Source organism: Bubalus kerabau, chromosome 1 (genome assembly GCF_029407905.1).
Source record: "Bubalus kerabau isolate K-KA32 ecotype Philippines breed swamp buffalo chromosome 1, PCC_UOA_SB_1v2, whole genome shotgun sequence".
In the NCBI taxonomy this organism is placed as follows: domain Eukaryota; kingdom Metazoa; phylum Chordata; class Mammalia; order Artiodactyla; family Bovidae; genus Bubalus; species Bubalus kerabau.
The window spans coordinates 208,603,633-208,623,983 of record NC_073624.1 but is presented as its reverse complement, the minus strand read 5'-3'; the positions used below and the strand labels follow the sequence as shown (position 1 = coordinate 208,623,983).

Genomic DNA, 20,351 nt, shown 5'->3' with positions numbered 1-20,351 from the left:
AACTGGACATGGAATTAAAAAGCCTCTTGATGAAAGTGAAAGAGGAGAGTGAAAAAGTTGGCTTAAAGCTCAACATTCAGAAAACTAAGATCATGGCATCCAGTCCCATCACTTCATGGGAAATAAATGGGGAAACAGTGGAAGCAGTGTCAGACTTTATTTTGGGGGGCTCCAAAATCACTGCAGATGGTGACTGCAGCCATGAAATTAAAGGACTCTTACTCCTTTAAGGAAAGTTATGACCAACCTAGATAGCATATTGAAAAGCAGAGACGTTACTTTGCCAACAAAGGTCCGTCTAGTCAAGGCTATGGTTTTTCCAGTGGTCATGTATGGTTGTGAGAGTTGGCCTGTGAAGAAAGCTGAGCGCCAAAGAATTGATGCTTTTGAACTGTGGTATTGGAGAAGACTCTTGAGAGTCCAAGGGATTGCAAGGAGACCAAACCAGTCCATTCTGAAGGAGATCAGCCCTGGGATATCTTTGGAAGGAATGATGCTAAAGCTGAAACTCCAGTTCTTTGGCAACCTCATGTGAAAAGTTGACTCACTGCAAAAGACTCTGATTCTTGGAGGGATTGGGGGCAGGAGGAGAAGGAGACAACAGAGGATGAGATGGCTGGATGGCATCACTGACTTGATGGACATGAGTCTGAGTAAACTCTGGGAGTTGGTGATGGACAGGGAGGCCTGGTGTGCTGCGATTCATGGGGTCGCAAAAAGTCAGACGCGACTGAGCGACTGAACTGAACTGACTGAAGGATAATCAGTCAGACAAGCTGGAATCAAGATTGCCGGGAGAAATATCAATAACCTCAGATATGCAGATGACACCACCCTTATGGCAGAGAGTGAAGAGGAACTGAAAACCTTTTGATGAAAGCGAAAGTGGAGAGTGAAAAAGTTGGCTTAAAGCTCAACATTCAGAAAACGAAGATCATGGCATCTTGTCTCATGACTTCATGCGAAAGAGTGTAAACAGTGTCAGACTTTATTTTGGGGGGCTCCAAAATCACTGCAGATGGTGACTGCAGCCATGAAATTAAAATATGCTTATTCCTTGGAAGGAAACTTATGACTAACCTAGATAGCATATTGAAAAGCAGAGACATTACTTTGCCAATAAAGGTCTGTCTAGTCAAGGCTATGGTTTTTCCAGTGGTCATGTATGGTTGTGAGAGTTGGACTGTGAAGAAAGCTGAGTGCCAAAGAATTGATGCTTTTGAACTGTGGTGTTGGAGAAGACTCTTGAGAGTCCCTTGGGCTGCAAGGAGATCCAACCAGTCCATTCTGAAGGAGATCAGCCCTGGGATTTCTTTGGAAGGAATGATGCTAAAGCTGAAACTCCAGTACTTTGGCCACCTCATGTGAAGAGTTGACTCATTGGAAAAGACTCTGATGCTGGGAGGAATTGGGGGCAGGAGGAGAAGGGGATGACAGAGGATGAGATAGCTGGATGGCATCACTGACTTGATGGATGTGAGTCTGAGTGAACCCCGGGAGTTGTTGATGGACAGGGAGGCCTGGCATGCTGCAATTCATGGGGTCACAAAGAGTCGGACATGACTGAGCGACTGAACTAACTGAACTAAACACTAGAAAATAGTGTGGGTGCCTTATGGACAATACCAATATACAGTTTCCCTAAGAAATAAGAATTGGTATTGAACAAACTGAGTCAGATAACTTAGGTATATACTGGCATATACTGGGCTACACCTAATGGAAGTTCTTAAGTTCTTACTTATGACTTTACTATTACTGCTAGCTACATTGTTTCGTATATTGCCTGTTTCATAAAGTGTTGCCCCTTAGGTTACCAAGTGTGTGACTGAGCCACTGATAAAATGATAGTATACAATTCAATGAGATCAATGATTGTAACAGTGTAACTCTAGATATGAGAAGAAACAACAAAAGGGAATATCTTCCTGGACCACAAGAGACCAGTAAGTGCAAGTAGTCCAGAGAATTTTGAATACTCTTTTATGGCCTAGTCTAGTAACAGCACATTGAGTGGCCTGTCATTAAATCTTCACAAGACCTGGGAATGACCATTCCTGGCCCCATGGGACAAAATGGTCATGTAATGCCCCCAAACCAAGGTCAGATTCATGACCTTGAAAGGGCTCTGCCAATTAGAAATTGACACTTGCCAATATCTTTACAAAGTTTAAATCATGGCCACTGAAGCTGCTCACCTTCAACACTCCCTGAAAGGAATTCAGGGTGGAAATTAGGAATGAGGCACTCTGTGCTCTGGAAAAACTACCTGAAGAGGTCTTCAGATAACTAGACACTTTCAGGAGATTTTTATGAGCCCTGATTCTTGCATCTTCTCATACCTAGAGAAACGCTAACATTGTTGACAGGGACAGTTGCTTTGGCTATTAAGGAAAAATTACAATTAAAGTCAAAATACAGTAGCTATGAAAATAAATAGGTGACACTATGGTGTGATTTCAGACTTGTATTGAAAACTCAAAACTTGTTGAGTTTTCTGAGCTGTGTGAGACTTAAGATGCCATCAGACATTCTAAAAACAAAATCTGCCATCAGCAGGTGACTACAACCTTATTTTCTAAAGGTATTTTCTTGTAACTGTTATATATTTTGACAATGAAATTGCTCTGGATCATATGTTGGGGAAAAAAAATGCATAATGACCAATAGCCACATTAAGGGTTAAGACCTACTTAGACAAACCTAGATAACTGGCTACCTGGCTACAAGTGTCCTCCAAGTATTAAACCTAAATTAAGATTCAGGCTTAAATCTTAGGTTTAACTTTTTCTATTTTGTCTATTAATGTTCAGGTTACCATTTGTTCAATTACTTCTAGTCCATTCCTTTGGAGAGGATGACGCAAGCACGGACCCTGCCTGGATCACAATCAAAATTGTCACCAAACATAACTTGGTTCTTATTCTCTTTGACCCCTAGTTACAATAACTCTTTTACTGATTTATAACCTCTGTTTTTTTTTTTTTTAAATGTCTGTTAAGTTTTATCTCCCTCAGATGACAACAGATTTGCATCAAGATAATTTGATGCAGAAAGAAAACCCATGCCCCCAAAAGATTACAGCTATTCCTCTGAACAGATCCTGCAGGAATAACCACAAAAGTCACCTTGGGGCCCCTTAATAAAACAAAGTGAAAGCTCTGTGACCCTAACTAAGTAGGGTCTACAAGCAGAAGACTGTCTATCTGTCCTTCATAACCTCAATTAAGATTTCTTGGGGTTCACTTCTCTCAAGGAATACTTGAAGTAGGAGATAGATGGGCTGAACAGCTGGTGATTGTCAAACAAAGAAAAACTGAAGTTTTGTCCTCAGCCAGATAAGAATAGCACCTAGTTCCCTTCCTCCATTGATATGCAGGGAATACACTGACAGCGGGGAATTTGTTGCAGTGAAAAGGGAAAAAGAGGAGTGAGTTTTTCCCTTTCCTGAGAACAAAGAAGATAAAGAGAACGGTAAGCATGCCTGAATATTCCTAGTTTTTTACTTACCTACTCCTAACTCTGAAAGTCTGTAACTAAGCTTGTTTTTCTGCCCCTTAACTCTGCAGGAGCTACAATTCACATTTTTCCCTTTGCTGCTGCTAAGTCACTTCAGTCGTATCCGATTCTGTGCGACCCCATAGACGGCAGCCCACCAGGCTCCTCTGTCCCTGGGATTCTCCAGGCAAGAACACTGGAGTGGGTTGCCATTTCCTTCTCCAATGCATGAAAGTGAAAAGTGAAAGTGAAGTCGCTCAGTCGTGTCCAACTCCCAGCGACCCCATGGACTGCAGCCTACCAGGCTCCTCCGTCCATGGGATTTTCCAGGCAAGAGTACTGGAGTGGGGTGCTCTATGCTAAATACATCCCCTATCTGGTGTTTACAACACCCTTCCCCTTGTAGTTACATATCAGAAATAAGGCCTCAAAGCTACCAAATGACCACACTCAATTACTCGGTTACTGACGCCAGTTTATGACTGTCTTTGAAACAATGCAAGAGGAAGAAATCAAGATCCTATCACCTTTATTCCCCATCACAGACTCCCGACTGCAAGCTCTTGCCTTATATAAGCCCTTAGACTCCTCATGAAGGTGGGGGTAGGGAGCCACAGCTCTTGAGGCAAGAGCCTACTGTGTTCCCCTCTCTGCCAGCTGAGAATTAAAGCCACCTTTCTGTTTCCTCCAAACTTTGTCTCCATATTTTTTCATTCGGCTTCAGTAGGCAGAGAAGGTCAAGATTTTGGCCAGCAACAATTTTTAAAGAAGGAATTTGGAAAATCCTGAAGCTAACTGACAAAATTCAAAAGAAATAGAGTCTTGGAGCTGCTCTTGTTACCTGGACTTTGGGTTCAGCTTTTGTTTCTAGTGTAGAAAAGAGTGAGCATTTTAATTACAGGAGATTTGAGGGAAGAAAAACAAACCTGACAAATAGCAGGAGGATTTGGCTAGGAGGAGCCCCTGTGGGGAAAATCCACCCAGTACAGTCTTAGAGCCTGGCACTGGGACCCTACTCTGGACCCAACACTATGAGGGCCCTCTTTGGTCCTCATGCAGCTGCTCCTGTCTCTACTAGGTGAGAAGCTCTTGGGGTCCATGGTGCTTGCCATCTTGAGCCCTGGCTCCTTCTCCCTTAGATTTCATACCTAGGTCCCCTGTACCATGATTCCCTACCCGAATGGCACTGATCTTGCTTCCTGAGTCTGCAAGAGCTATTCCTAGATGTTATTCTCTGAGGTGCAGCTGAGCCAAAAGAGGGAGACATTGAATCAAAGAGTACGCTGTTTGCAGTGGTGGATGGTGGAGACTGCACCTAGATGTGCAGTCTAGGAATTTGAGTGAACTGGAGAAGTCTCTCATACAGAATAGTGTGTCTAGGTAGAGACAGCACAAGCTGGAATCAAGATTGCTGGGAGAAATATCAATAACCTCTGATATGCAGATGACACCACTCTTATGGCAGAAAGCAAAGAGGAACTAAAGAGACTCTTGATGAAGGTGAAAGAGGAGAGTGAAAAAGCTGGCTTGAAACTCAACATTCAGAAAACGAAGATCATGGCATCCAGTCCCATCATTTCAAGACAAATAGATGGGGAAAGAATGGTAACAGTGACAGACTTTATTTCTTGGGCCCCAAAATCACTGTGGATGGTGACTGTGTTACTGACTCCAGGCTCACTCTACTCACAGCAAGACAGGCCAATGAATCAAAGAGACGAGGTGTTGAGGCAAGTAAAGTGACCTTAATCAGGAACTAGCAAACTGCGAAGATGGCAGGTTAGTGCCTCAAAATAACCATCTTATCGGGGTCTGGATGCCAGGTTCTTTTATGCCAGAGAGAAAGCGGCAATGAGGAACTAAAGTCAAAAGGCAGAAGAGAGAGGAAGAGGCAGTGGGGAAGTAAAGTGAAAGGGTCTTCAGTCTTCCAAAACTTCTCTAAGAGAATGGCCAGCCTTTGGAAAGGGTATGTTAATCTCTCCTGTTCCCAGGTGGGCAGGGACAAACTATCTCTCCATGAGCTGAACAAAGGCATTTTATTTTACAGTCAAGCAGAGAGGTAGAGTCCTCCAAACAAGACACTGAGTATGATTATAGTAACAAGAGCAATGAAAAGCAGGTCAAAGGAACAGTTTCCAACATAGAGTCAGAACTGGCTTCCTCCCTGCAACAATTTTAGCCATGAAATTGAAAGACTCTTGCTCCTTGGAAGAAAAGCAACGACAAACCTAGACAGTGTATTAAAAAGCAGAGACATTACTTTGCTGACAAAGGTCCATTTAGTCAAAGCTATGGTTTTTCCAGTAGTCGTGTACAGATGTGAGAGCTGGACAATAAAAAAGGCTGAGTGTCAAAGAATTGATGCCTTCAAACTGTGGTGCTGGAGAAGACTCTTGAGAGTCCCTTGGACTGCAAGATAAAACCCATCAGTCCTAAAGGAAATCAATCCTGAATATTCATTGGAAGGACTGATGCTGAAGCTGAAGCTCTAATACTTTGCCCATCTGATGAGAGCTGACTCACTGGAAAAGACCTTGATGCTGGGGAATACTGAAGGCAGAAGGAGAAGGGGATGACAGAGGATGAGATGGTTGGATGGCATCAGTAACTCAATAGACATGTTTGAACAAACTCCAGGAGATGGTGAAGGACAGGGAAGGCTGGCATGCTTCAATCCATGGGGCGGCAAAGAGTCAGATATGACTGAGTAACTGAACAAGAAAAGAGACACCAGACTAAACAACAAGACATGCCAGGCAGGCAGTGGATGGGGTCTTCACATGTTCTCTTCCCAATCTTGGGAGCCAGAACCCCCAGGTCTGGAGGAAAAACTGAAAATGTACAGGGAGGGACTCCTCTCAAGACCCTTAAGTCTACAAGCTCAGAACCTGGAGACTTGGTCCTGCAACCTGAAGGCATCTGGTATCGTTTGCATTGGGCAGACAGCCAAGCTAGATCTTGGGACCAAGAAGTGTCTGGAGTACTTAAAAACACATTGCTTGAGCTCTCCCAGAGAGCTGAGGCTGGTAGAGCTAGAAGTGGCCCAAGACTGAAGTCCCCAGGTGTCTGGGAGGGGGGTCCCCTGCAGGGTCCAGCCAACCTGGATAATTTCTCACATAAGCTGAATGCTTTAACTCCTCTGCTTTCTTAGACCTGGTTGCTTTATTGCATCACCATGCTCGCCCCACACGTTCCCAGTCCAGACCAGAAGGCTCTCTGGGACTGTGCTTCCCAGCCCTCTTGAGCATCCCATGAGCTACATGGTCCAGCCCAGCAGTCTTCAGTAGTGAACAGGAGCGCCCTAATTGGTTTCATCACCAGGAGCCCTGAGCTCTGCTTCGCTACCCCAGAGCTCCTACCCTCTGCCTCTATGCTGTGTGCTAAGTGGCTTTAGTCATGTCCAGCTCTTTGCAACCCTGTTGACTATACCTTGCCAGGCTCCTCTGTCCATGGGATTCTCCAGGCAAGAGTACTGGAGTGGGTTACCATGCCCTCCTCCAGGGGACCTTCCCCACCCAGGAACAGAACCCAATGCTCTTATGTCTCCTGCATTGGCAGGTGGGTTTTTTTTTATCACTAGCACCAGCTGGGAAGCCCATTTCAGGCTCATGTCATTTGGCTTTCTGAACTCAGATTTGAAGCCTGCTAGCAATGAATCTCGGAGAAGGCAATGGCACCCCACTCCAGTACTCTTGCCTGGAAAATCCCATGGACGGAGGAGCCTGGTGGGCTGCAGTCCATGGGGTCACTAACAGTCAGACACAACTGAGCGACTTCACTTTCACTTTTCACTTTCATGCATTGGAGAAGGAAATGGCAAACCACTCCAGTGTTCTTGCCTGGAGAATCCCAGGAACGGGGGAGCCTGGTGGGCTGCCATCTATGGGGCCGCACAGAGTTGGACACGACTGAAGCGACTTAGCAGCAACAGCAGCCGCAGCAGGAATGAATCTTCCTGAAAAGCCAGAAATTTAGATTTCCCAATGAAAAGACAAATTTGTGACGTCTTTACCCTCACCTGGCTACTTTTCTCCTTTGGTTGATGGGGAGGAGGGAGGGAATGTTGCTGCTTGAAAAACAGTTTTTGTTCCTTTTCTTTTCTATTTTTTTTTAACCCTAACTGGAGCAAAGATTGCAATCTTCTGCCAGGAAGATTCCAGTCTTCCCAGGAAGGAAGGACAGGAATGCGAAGAGTTGAGGTATGCCTTGTCTTGCCTCCTGGGCTTTCTAAGACCAGCAGGGACACTGAGATGCCTTGTTAACCTAGCCAGCCTCAGCCCCTCAGTTCAGTCTCTGTACTCAGAGAGGCTGAGGGTGGAGGGGGTCAGTGATGCAGAAATACCCTCTGCCTTCCTTCCCTGGCTCCTTTTCTCTCTCCTTGTAGTGGGTTAGTGGGTGGGGCAGCAGGCAGGAGGCTGAGAGGCCTAGGGAAATCAGGAGTGAAGAGCAGAGAACTTGACCATCAGTCTGCCAGCTCACCTTGTCCACTGAAAAAATATAAGGGGCTTAAAAGTTGAGAGGTTTATTCAGTGGGAATCCTGAGGACTTCAAGCCCAAGACAGCAACTCAGGTGACCTGGAGAGAACTGTTTCTCTGTTGGGGGCGGTTGCGGAGGGGAGGGTGGGTATGGTGGGAGGAGAGGAGCCAGGTTATATAGAAGTTTGCAACAAGGGGCAGGTAATCTGAATATTAAAAGATTAATTAAGAAAAACTATAACCGGGAAGGGTTTTGAATTCATCCCGGATTTGCTTCTGTGACTTTATCCCTTATCTTGTCGCTTTTGTTACTATAGGCATACAAAATGGCCTGCCTCGGGGAGATAGCCTGACCCTGCCTACCTGGGCCTTCCAAGGTGACTCTGTGGTAAAGAATCCACCTACCAGCTTTTTTGCAACGGGTTTGCCGCCAGGACACAGGTGTTGTGAAAACCACCATTAAACCTAAGAGAAAATGGGAAAGGAAAAGACCCACATCAATATCATTTTCATTGGACAAGTAGATTCAGGGAAGTCTACCACGACTGGCCATCTGATCTACAAATGTGGCGGGATCAACAAGAGAACAATTGAAACATTCAAGAAGGAGGCTGCCGAGTTGGGAAAGGGTTCTTCAAGTATGCCTGGGTCTTGGAGAAACTGAAAGCTGAACATGAGCATGGTATCACCACTGATATCTCCCTGTGGAAATTTGAGACCAGCAAGTACCGTGTTACCATCTTTGATGCCCAGGACACATAGGCTTCATCAAAAACATGATTACAGGCACATCCCAGGCTGACTGTGCTGTGCTGATTGTTGCTGCTGGTGTTGGTGACTTTGAAGCCAGTATCTCCAAGAACGGGCAGACCCATGAGCATACCCTTCTGGCTTATACCCTGGGTGTGAAACAACTAATTGTTGGAGTTAACAAAATGGATTCCACAGAGCCACCCTATAGCCAGAAGATATACGAGGAAATTGTTAAGGAAGTCAGCACCTATATTAAGAAAATTGGCTACAACTCTGACACAGTAACATTTGTGCCAATTTCTGGCTGGAATGGTGATAACATGCTGGAGCCAAGTGCTAACATGCCATGGTTCAAGGGATGGAAATTCACCTGTAAGGACAGCAATGCCAGTGGAACCACCCTGCTTGAAGCTCTGGATTGCATCCTGCCACCAACTCACCCAACTGACAAACCCTTGCGTTTACCCCTCCAGGATGTCTATAAAATTGGTGGTGATATTGGTACTGTCCCTGTGGATCGAGTGGAGACTGGTGTTCTCAAACCTGGCATGGTGGTCAACTATGCTCCAGTCAGTGTAACAACTGAAGTGAAGTCTGTAGAAATGCACCATGAAGCATTGAGAGAAGCCCTTCCTGGGGACAATGTGGGCTTCAATGTCAAGAACGTGTCTGTCAAAGATGCTCGTCGTGACAATATGGCTGGTGACAGCAAAAAGGACCCACCAATGGAAGCAGCTGGGTTTCACAGCTCAGATGATTATTTTGAGCCATCCAGGCCAAATCAGTGCTGGATACACACCTGCGCTGGATTGTCACACAGCTCACATTGCTTGCAAGTTTGCTGAACTAAAGAAGAAGATTGATCGTCGTTCTGGGAAAAAGCTGGAAGATGGGCCTAAATTCTTGAAATCTGGTATTGCTGCCATTGTTGATATGGTTCCTGGAAAGCCCATGTGTGTCAAGACCTTCTCTAACTATCCTCTCAAGGGCTGTTTTGCTGTGCGTGACATGAGAGATGGTCGCTGTGGGTGTCATCAAAGCGGTGGACAAGAAGGCAGCTGGAGCTGGCAAAGTCACCAAGTCTGCCCAGAAAGCTCAGAAGGTTAAATGAGTATTATCCCCAATACCTGCCACCCCAGTCTTAATCAGTGGTGGAAGAACAGTCTCAGAACTGTTTGTCTCAATTGGCCATTTAAGTTTGATAGTAAAAGACAGGTTAATTACAACAATGCATCTTCCTTCAGGAGGAAAGGAGAATGTTTTGTGGACCATATGTTTTGTGTGTGGCAATTTAAGTTATTGGTTTTTAAAATCAGTACTTTCTAAAGAAAACAACTTGACCAAAAATCTGTCACAGAATTTGAGACCCATTAAAAAAAAGTTTAATGAGAAAAAAGAAAAATCCACCTGCCAATGCAGGAGACGCAGGAGATGTGGGTTCAGTCCCTAGGTTGGGAAGATCCCCTGGAGAAGGAAGTGGCAACCCACTCCAGTATTCTTCCCTGGAAAATCCCATGGACAGAGGAGTCTGGCAGGCTGCAGTTCATGGGGTCTCAAAGAGTCAGACGCAACTGAGCATGCCTGTTCAACTCAGCCCACCAATGAAGGAAGTGAAACTAACACATCCCCCTGCCTGAGGCTTGCAGCTGTAGAAGATACTTGCAAGAACTGAATGGTCTTTACTTTGTTTCCTCACCTCCTGTATCTCTGATCCATAAAAGAACCTGGCATCCAGGCCCCAACAAGATGGGTTTTTTGAGCTTTATTTTGAGCCACTAGCCTGCCATCTTCTCAGTCAACCAGTTCCCAGAATAAAGTGCCTTCTTTATCTCAACACCTTGTCCCTCAGATTTATTGGTATATCCTGGGGCAAGCAGGGCAAACTTGGACTCATTAACAAAACCAGATCTCTCGTGTTAAGGAATTTAGCACTCTGATGCTGAAGCTGAAGCTCCAATACTTTGGCTGCTGCTGCTAAGTCACTTCAGTCGTGTCCGACTCCGTGCAACCCATAGACGGCAGCCCACCAGGCTTCCCGTCCCTGGGATTCTCCAGGCAAGAACACTGGAGTGGGTTGCCATTTCCTTCTCCAGTGCATGAAAGTGAAAAGTGAAAGTGAAGTCGCTCAGTCGTGTCCAACTCTAGCGACCCCATGGACTGCAGCCTACCAGGCTCCTCCATCCATGATGCAAAGAGCTGACTTATTAGGAAAGACCCTGATGCTGGGAAAGATTGAGGGTGGGTGGATAAGGGGACGACAGAGGACGAGATGTTTGGATGGCATCACCAATTCAATGGACATGAGTTTGAGTAAGCTCCAGGAGATGGTGAAGGACAGGGAAGCCTGGCGTGCTGCAGTCGCAAAGAGTTGGACACAACTAAGCAACTGAACAATGTATGGGAAGATACAAGTGTCCAGGCTTACTGAAATCATTTCTTTCATATGTATCTCAGCTATCTGGAACCAAAGCCTGCTTTTTGACTGTTCCCATCCTTAATTCCTCATTTACCATAAGGGGTAGTGGATGTGGCAGTTGGCTGCCTCCTGTGCTTTCTCACACCCTACCCCAGGTCCTCAGCCCTGGCTGATGGCTGCCAGATAGCTGGTATTGTCTCGCCTGGGCTCAGAAGTTTACATTTGGAAGTCTGGAATCCCTGATGGCTGTGGCATGGCTTGTTTATTGGTATAGCAGAAAATATTTCATTTCACAAAAATATTTCATTTCACAACCAGCAGGAGGCGAAAGGTAAGGGGGACCCCAGGTACATGCCAATGCTTGTATGATCCTGGAAAGCTACCGAGAGAACCAACTCTGGAGTATAGAACCAAGAAGAGATTTTAAAACCTTCAGTTCAGTTCAGTTGCTCAGTCGTGTCTGACTCTGTGACCCCATGGACTGCAGCACACCAGGCTTCCCTGTCCACCATCAATTCCCGGAGCTTGCTCAAACTCGTGTCCATCAAGTCAGTGATGCCATCCAACTATCTCATCCTCTGTCAGCCCCTTAACCTCCCACCTTCAATCTTTCCCAGCATCAGGGTCTTTTCAAATGAGTCAGTTCTTTGCATCGGGTGGCCAAAGTATTGGAGTTTCAGCTTCAGCATCAGTCCTTCCAATGAATATTCAGGACTGATTTCCTTTAGGATGGACTGGTTGGATCTCTAAGGGACTCTCAAGAGTCTTCTCCAACATCACAGTTCAAAAGCATCAATTCTTCGGCACTCAGCTTTCTTTATAGTCCAACTCTCACATCCATACATGACTACTGGAGAAACCATAGCTTTGACCAGATGGACCTTTGTCAGTAAAGTAAGGTCTCTGCTTTTTGGTATGCTGTCGTAGCTCTTCTTCCAAGGAGCAAGCATCTTTTAATTTCATGGCTGCAGTCACCATCTGCAGTGATTTTGGAGTCCAAGAAAATCAAGTCTGTCACTGTTTCCATTGTTTCCCCATTTATTTTCCATGAAGTAATGGGACCCGGTGCCATGATCTTAGTTTTTTGAGTGTTGTCTTATAGACATATGCATAAATCCCATCCCCTAGAGGGTCAGTTGACTTCCCTCCTCAACCAGGAGACAATTTTGCCTCCATTTACACATTGATTTCACTATTTCTTATCTATAAATATGTTTGTTCTTTGTCCTATGAGTTGGCTTTGACATCTTTATCATTCTTTTTTTTTTTTTTTTACTATTATTTGATCACAATTTATTTTAAAGTCATGAAAAGCCAGCAACAGTCAGGCTGGACAAATAGCTGATTGTACCCATGTTTCCATGGGGGTGGGGACGCACATCTTTATCATTCTTTGCCTTATTAACAATGAGTTAAATAAAATTTTCATATCTATGAGAGTCATGATTTTACCTTTTCCTGAGAATTATCTTTTAATGAGACAACTGCAGTGACGTTTGTGGTGGTAAAACAAAACAAAGTATCAAATCAGCTGTGAGTCTCAAATGACGGGTGAATGGTTAAGTGCCTCATAAAACTGCCAGTTAATGGAATGAAACAGTAAAATCTATGTGATCCACTTGAAAGATGTTTTTATGTCTATATCCACTTATGGTAGGATCTCATTTTTATTTTTAAAAAGGAAAAAATTAGTGTGTGTCTATCTATATATTTTTCTATGAGTAAATTAAGTTGTGGACAGATTCCACAAATGTTGTTTATCTCATCTTGAGTTGAGTTAGCTTAACATGAGGTTTTGTGATTAATCCAGTTAATATATATAAATATATATTCAGGGTCATATATATTCATATGTATAATATATATGTCATATATATATATATAAATCTTTTGAGTTGACTGTTACAAACACCATACTTAACTTTTGTAAGTTATAAAACTCCTATTAAGATTTTTTTATGGTATATGGAATCCAGAAAAATGGTACTGATGAGTCTATTTGCAGGGCAAAAATAGAGACTCAGATATAGAGAACAGACTTATGGACACAGATGGGGAAAGAGAGTGGGACAAATTGAGAGACTAGCTTTGAAATATATAAATTACTGTATGTAAAATAGATAGGTGATGGGAAGTTGCTGTGTAACACAGAGAGGTCAATCTGGTGTCTGAGACAAACTAGAGGAGTATGGTGGGGTAGGAGGTGGGAGGGAGGTTTAAGAGGGAAGGAACGCATGTATACCTATGGCTGGTTCATGTTGATGTCTGGCAGAGCCCAACACAACATTTTAAAGCAATTATCCTCCAGTTAAAAATAAATAAGTAAATAAAAAGATTTGTTTTATGAAAAAATATCCAGAAGTTTCCTGAGGAACATAAGAAAAGGCTGGAAAAAAATGACAAGATTCACCTTGTATTTGAATAAGGAAATTTAACATTTTAGAGATATCAATAATCCTTACAATGTTTGATAATTAAGACTCTATGTAACTGATACCAGAATAGAGAAGCTAATTGGTGGAAAAGAATTAGGCGTCTACAACTGTCCCATATGAGAACTTAGTATGTGGGAAAATGTTTTTACAAACCAATGTTAAACTGTTAAATAAATTATTTTGGAAAAGCCAGTTAGCTGATTGAGGGGAAATTATATGACTATTTTACTGCACAAACTAAAATAAATTTAAGATGATTCAAGGCATAATATTTTGATCCAGATAATGAGGAAAATATGGGTGAATCCAGAAAAAAGAAGGGGAGATCTCTCACCTGTGGTTCCTGAAACACTAATAAAAGATGACTAGATCAATACACAATTATACAAATAACTCAGAGAAGCAAGGCAGAAGAGAAAAAAAGTAAATTGTCAATAAACATGAAATTATCTTCAACTTTCACTAGCAATTGATTAATGAAAACTGAAAAAACTAACCAGCAAGGAAACATCACTCTCAGGGAATCAATTTTCCAAAATGATCAATGTCAATCATTTTTGATACTGATACTGATATTTTGAGAGGCATGCAAACCAGTATTATCCTTCTGGAAGGCAGTCTGGCCCAAGGGGATAATTACACAGAAATGGAATTGTCCATCACAGAGGTTTTGACATTTTTTATGTAATATCAATACATATAAAAAACTGTAAACAAAATCCCTAGAGGCTTGTTTACTCAGAATTCTTCTATGGACCTACCAATAAGTGAGGTAGGCCTACATTTAAATAAGTTATGAGTAAAATAAGTACCTTATAAGCAATAAGGTATATAAATGACATCACAAACTATACCACACCATGTTTCTGTTGGGAGAGCTCAGACTAAGGTACTTCACTGGGAATGACCTCTTATGAGCCTCAAGACTCATAGTTTGCGAATGGAAAAGTTTTCCCTTAATCAAACTGTTCCTTCTCTGAAACTGGGCCTCTCTAAAACTGAGTTCCTTTTTGTGAGTTTGTGATTAATCTGTCTATTCAAAACTGTATTCACTTTTATTCTGACCTCAATCCTGCATCAAACGAACACTAATCAATCAGAATCAGACAACTAAAATTGCTGCTGTAGGTATTACTATTAACACACAAACTCAGGTTTGTTTCTCCAGAGTAGGATAAGCTCACAGATGCCCCAGGCATGGACCACCTGACTAGAGAATCATAAACTAGAGATATTCTTATTTCCACAACTATGATTAAGAGATGTCACAGAAATGTCACAAGATGATGATTAATCTCAACTTATTCTTCTCCTTTAAAAACACCCCCAACTCAAAGACCAAGTTGGAGTGGATCTGACTTGCCTCCCATTCCCTTGCGTGGAGCCCTGCGATAAAAGCTTACTTTGCTGTAAACATTCACTGTCAGAGTTTGGCTTTCTGTGCCACAGGAGCCTTTGCTCAATAACAAAACCACATGCAGTTGACTTAAAAGTTAGGTTGAAAGTAACACTGAAGATTCTTACAGGCTAAGTATGTGTTTTATCAGTTATTATTTATTTATTATTTAAAACACATTGGAGAGCTATTCTTATGTTATCAGATGTGCACGGCCTGTTGGAAGTGGGAAAGACTGGACCTAAGGGAACCAAGAAGGAGGATTAATTAGAAAATGTGGGCCAGTAAAAGCAAAGTGTCTGCTGGAATAGAAAGGAGAGGAATAAATTCAGGAGCTATTTTCACAATGTGTGCGTGCTAAGTCCCTTCAGTCATGTCTGACTCTTTGCAACCCCATGGACTGTAGCCCACCAGGCTCCTCTATCACTGGGTTTCTCCAGGCAAGAATACTGAAGTGGGTTGCCCTTCCCTTCTCCAGGATTTTCAGAATAGAATGAACAAAAGTTAATGACAGATTTGGGTGCAGGTGATGGGGAAGGGATGTATAAGTAGACTTACACATCAAATGCCTGACTGAAATCAGCTAGAAACAACAGGGATAAAGGTTCTCAGCTGTGATCTCAATGAATGAAACCCACAAAATTCTATACCCTACAACCATTTCCATTCATCAGCAGCAACCATTGCTTCCCTCAATTCTACCCTTCCACCAGTCACCTACACTGGGGTTTTTTCCCTACATCTTCCAGTAGTTTCACCTCCTAAAATTTATTCAGTCACCTCAGTGAGACTTCATCATAATCTCCCATTTCTACATTCCCAATCCCTGTGCTACCCCTCACCATATTTTTACTTCACCCTTAGAAGGAAAGGAAATCACCCAGTTTTCTCTGTTTTGTGAGGGTCACAGACTGGGAAATTACCTTATCAGTACTTGTTTACTTTAGTTCCAGGACTTTGGTGGCTCAAGGCTGAGGGGAAGCATGGGTGGGGGTGGAGGGCAGGCCAGATGACCAGCAGGGGTTGGGTGCAAGTTGGGGTACCAGTCTTCAGACTGGTAGGGTCGAGCAAAGGAACTACCTGTGGAGGGCTGAGATGGAAGAGCATGGTTGTAGGGGTGAGGGAAGCAGGTCATTGGGGGAGGAGGTGTTGGGTACGAATAGGGACAAGAAGGGGGCTCGGGCAAGAAACCAGAGAAGGTGGCAGGAGACAGGTGGGCCAGTGGCTGGAGCAGTGACCGCTCTTGCTTCCTCTGCTTAGCTCTGCGGTTCTGGAACCAGACCTGAAGAGGGGGAAGAAGAGCTGCATCAGAGCCTCTCTCTCAAATAGGCGGCATTATCACATGCACCCTCTCTCCTTGAAGACTGAAGGTACCGGGCATAAAATTCCCCCACATCCCCAGAGGAGGCAAAGCTCTTGCAAAAGGCATAACTGAGCCAGGCCTAGTGACAAAGTGAGACCACACCATTCCTCCAGCCCATGTCTAAATTTGCCCTGCTTCAATTTTAGGTGAGTAAGAAATGTCAACTTCCAACAGGAAAGAGATAAACTTGACAAAATGACATTTCCTTTCCCCAGAGAATGGGAAACTTCCTCTAGGGTTATTAGAGTTTAAGACTATGGATGAGTTTAATTGTCATAGACCAGGTTGACTTTAGGGTATATTTTATTCTAAGATTAAGATTCCTAAGATATGGTTTCCCTGGTGGCTCAGATGGTAAAGGATCTGCCTGCATTGCAGAAGACCTGGGTTCAATCTCTGGGTCAAGAAGATCCTCTGGAGAAGGAAATGGCAACCCACTCCAGTATTCTTGCCTGGAGAATTCCATGGACGGGCTACAGTCCATGGGGTTGCAAAGAGTCAGATACAGCTGAGCAACTAACACACACACAAGATATGGTTAGAAACAAGGGAGTATCAGGCTTATCGAGTTTCAAGGCCATGGTTAGAGACAAGGTTACGTATGTGTAGGAATAGTTAGGACTGCAATTCTGCTGTTCAGATCACTATTAAAGTTGGGGGTCGATACTGGGGGTTGATGTTGGCATTCAAGTTAGATTAGGTTAGTGCCAGGGTTAAACTCGGAGAAGGCAATGGCACCCCACTCCAGTACTCTTGCCTGGAAAATCCCATGGACAGAGGAGCCTGGTAGGCTGCAGTCCACGGGGTCGCTGGGAGTCGGATACGACTGGCGACTTCACTTTCACTTTTCACTTGCATGCATTGGAGAAGGAAATGGCAACCCACTCCAGTGTTCTTGCCTGGAGAATCCCAGGGACGGGGAAGCCTGATGGACTGCCATCTATGGGGTCACACAGAGTCAGACACGACTGAAGCAACTTAGCAGCAGCAGCAGCAGCAGCAGCAGGGTTAAACTCAAGTGACATTCCTGGTACAGATGAGGTTACCTTGACTGTTGGATAAGACTCTGTTCTGGTGAAGGTTTGGGTTAGGGTTATAATGCCCTGAGAACTTTGCCCCAGTAGTTCCCAAGCACTGAATCTGCATTTCTTCCTGGGGGGTGGAGGCACGGAATTCTGGGCCATCACCTGGATTCTGGCCTCACTGAGGCCTGTGTCCTGAGCGAGACTTTCTCGTGCCCAAATGTCAGGGTACTGGTTCCTCCCAAAAGCTGACTCCAGCTGTTCCAACTGCGCTGGACTGAAGGTGGTGCGGTGACGGCGCCGGGAGTGTGGCCGACCCCTCTGTCCTCCTTGCGGGGAAAGCTTTGGTCTCCCCACTCTTACACCAGAGAGGTTCCGGTAGGGCTGAGTGTTCATGTCTGAGGAGGAGAAGAGGGGGAGAGGTTGCTGCCGCAGAGACCCATCCATCCATCCCAGACCACATATGCTGGAATCCCCAGAGTCTACTCGGACCCAATGTGTTGCTCATACACTCTGCCCCAAGCAGAAATTCTTCAGCTTTCAGAACCAGCTGAATCTAGCTCAGCCTTGGCTCCACTTTGCTTCTGAGTCCCCTAACTCAGGCTGCCATCTCCAGATGAGGTCCACACCTCAGACTCATTTGTCCTGGGCATTCACGCTCTTTCTGCCTCACTTCTGCACCCATATGCCCACTCCCTATTACATTCCCCCAGATGTGTCCCCATGTAAGGCATGCTCCTCCGCAGCCTTCCACCTCTCTGAGCATACATACCACCTTCCTGATCTTACCCTATGTACCTTATGTTCACTCTGACACCGTAACAATTGCCCAGGTCTCTAAGACCCCTATTACTTGCTCTCTGCTCTCATGGCTCACATGCAACTTAAAACTTTATATTGTTCCCATCCTATACCCTTCACTTGGGAAGATGAAACATCCCTCCCTCTTCTGCTCAGATGCACCCTCCCCATGCATGCATTTCATCTTCTCCCCTATCCCAGTCCTGGCCCGGCCACCAGGCTGCAGGAACCTGAGCTCGTGGGAAAGGCTTGCCTCTTCTCCCTACAGGCTTACTAAGCCCCCACACTAATTAGTCTGAGAGCCAGTCAGGGAAGAGAGAACAGGAGCAAAAGGAAACACCTGGAAGGCACACACTGAAAAAAACATGTCTGAAGTGAAGATCCCATCCCCATGGGGACCCAGGAGGTGGTCCCCACCTGGTGCTCAATGTCCACCTTGGCCCCTTACTCTACTCATTTCCAAAGCTGTGGTCCCTCCAGCTCTCTTCCTCAGAGAAGGCTATGCAGTCGGTGAACTCTGAGGTCAGGAGTGAGGAGACAGATTTCAGCTCTGACTCTGCCCCGTCCTCAGGGTAGGGCTTCAGTGACCCGACTCTGTAAAGCAGACAAGTTGTACCACCCCGTGCCTTCTAAGGTTCCCTTATTTTTAACATTCTAGGATTCTGGTTTTCTATTTCTCCTCTTCATCTTCCTCATGGCAAACAGTTGCCCCATGGTGCCCACACACTGGCTGCTTCCTCAGGAACACCACCCAAAAGATTCACTCACCCACTGAGGAGGTCACAGTCTCAGCGGCTGGGTAGCCCTCGGGCCACAGGCTGCTGCAAACTTGCTCCTTCGTTTGCTTACCCTGCTCACTGCTCCCTTCTGTGTCCATGGCTCACAAAAGAGACCAAAGACAGTCCAGTTCCGTGTCCTAAATCTCTGATTTTGGATCAGTCTTTCTAAGTTTCTGTTCCCCTCTATGCCTGGTATCTTGATTGTTCTCCCTCTATTTATACCTCTCTGAATCTCTCTCCCTAGGTAAATATAAATATAGATATAGATAGATACCTCTGTCTTCCTCCCTCTCTCCTTTTTTCTAACTTTTGTTTCTAATTTTCCATTCCCTCGCTTAAGTATGCTCTCCTTCTGTCTGTCTTGCCCTCACTCTTTTTCCTCTGTTTTAGTCTCCATTTTTCTCTCCCTACCCCTTCTCTCTGGGATGCCGTTCTCTCCCTTTGCTCTCAGCTGCCTACTTTCCCAGCTTGCAATCCCACACTACCTCTTTTCTCCCTGAGCCTCGGAGGAGTGACCTCCTCCTCACCCCTGTGGGCCCATCCAATCACTGCCTGGTCACCAGAGCCCCCATCATCAAGGGAGGATCACAAGCCGGATGAGAGAAGGTGCTCTGTTGGAGGGTCCAGGGACTGGGGCCAAGAGCTCATATTCCCAGAAGGCCAAATTCTTTTGTCCTTTTAAATCCCCTCCTGGGAGCAGACAGGGGAAGGAGGAGAAAATGCATTCTGCCTGAGACCCCTCCTCAGAACCCCATCATGAGAAGGGAGAGGGGGTACAAATGGGGGCCAGGAGTAGGGCCTGCCTGGTATCTCATTATGCAGGTGATTCCCAAAGACTTCTTTCTAGGAAACTAAAAAGCTAAAACACACAAGTACATTCTGATCCCTCCTCAGTTCAGTTCAGTCACTCAGTCCTGTCCGACTCTTTGCAACCCCATGAATCGCAGCATGCCATGCCTCCCTGTCCATCACCAACTCCCTGAATTCACTCAGACTCACGTCCATCAAGTCAGTGATGCCATCCAGCCATCTCATCCTCTGTCATCCCCTTCCCCTCCTGCCCCCAATCCTTCCCAGCATCAGAGTCTTTTCCAATGAGTCAACTTTTTGCATGAGGTGGCCAAAGTACTGGAGTTTCAGCTTTAGCATCATTCCTTCCAAAGAAATTCCAAGACTGATCTCCTTCAGAATGGACTGGTTGGATCTCCTTGCAGTCCAAGGGACTCTCAAGAGTCTTCTCCAACACCACAGTTCAAAAGCATCAATTCTTCGGTGCTCAGCCTTCTTCACAGTCCAACTCTCACATCCATACATGACCACAGGAAAAACCATAGCCTTGACTAGACGGACGTTTGTTGGCAAAGTAATGTCTCTGCTTTACAATATGCTGTCTAGGTTGGTCATAACTTTTC

General features: G+C 44.8%; 1 protein-coding gene and 1 pseudogene across 1 annotated transcript; one reads left to right on the top strand and one right to left on the bottom strand.

The window, feature by feature from the left end:
* The first annotated feature begins 8,329 nt into the window (after window positions 1-8,329).
* Window positions 8,330-10,538, top strand: LOC129631052 (elongation factor 1-alpha 1-like; annotated as a pseudogene).
* A 5,379-nt stretch (window positions 10,539-15,917) lies between these two features.
* On the bottom strand, window positions 15,918-19,037 carry PROP1 (PROP paired-like homeobox 1). Its single transcript, XM_055566698.1, has 3 exons — window positions 18,929-19,037; window positions 17,525-17,757; window positions 15,918-16,256 (listed from the first exon to the last, which is right to left on the bottom strand). Exons 1-3 carry the CDS (start codon window positions 19,035-19,037, stop codon window positions 15,918-15,920), a joined length of 681 nt encoding a protein of 226 aa, XP_055422673.1.
* Between the last annotated feature and the right edge of the window lie 1,314 nt (window positions 19,038-20,351).

Bases quoted from the DNA above. Each gene is read 5' to 3' on its own strand.
- PROP1 (XM_055566698.1), bottom strand. From the start codon at position 19,037: ATGGACACAGAAGGGAGCAGTGAGCAGGGTAAGCAAACGAAGGAGCAA. The intron at 17,758-18,928 runs GTGAGTGAATCT...TCTCCTCCTCAG, and splicing joins GACTGTGACCTCCTCAGTGG to ACATGAACACTCAGCCCTAC. The intron at 16,257-17,524 runs GTGATGGCCCAG...CCCCCTCTTCAG, and splicing joins TCAGTGAGGCCAGAATCCAG to GTCTGGTTCCAGAACCGCAG.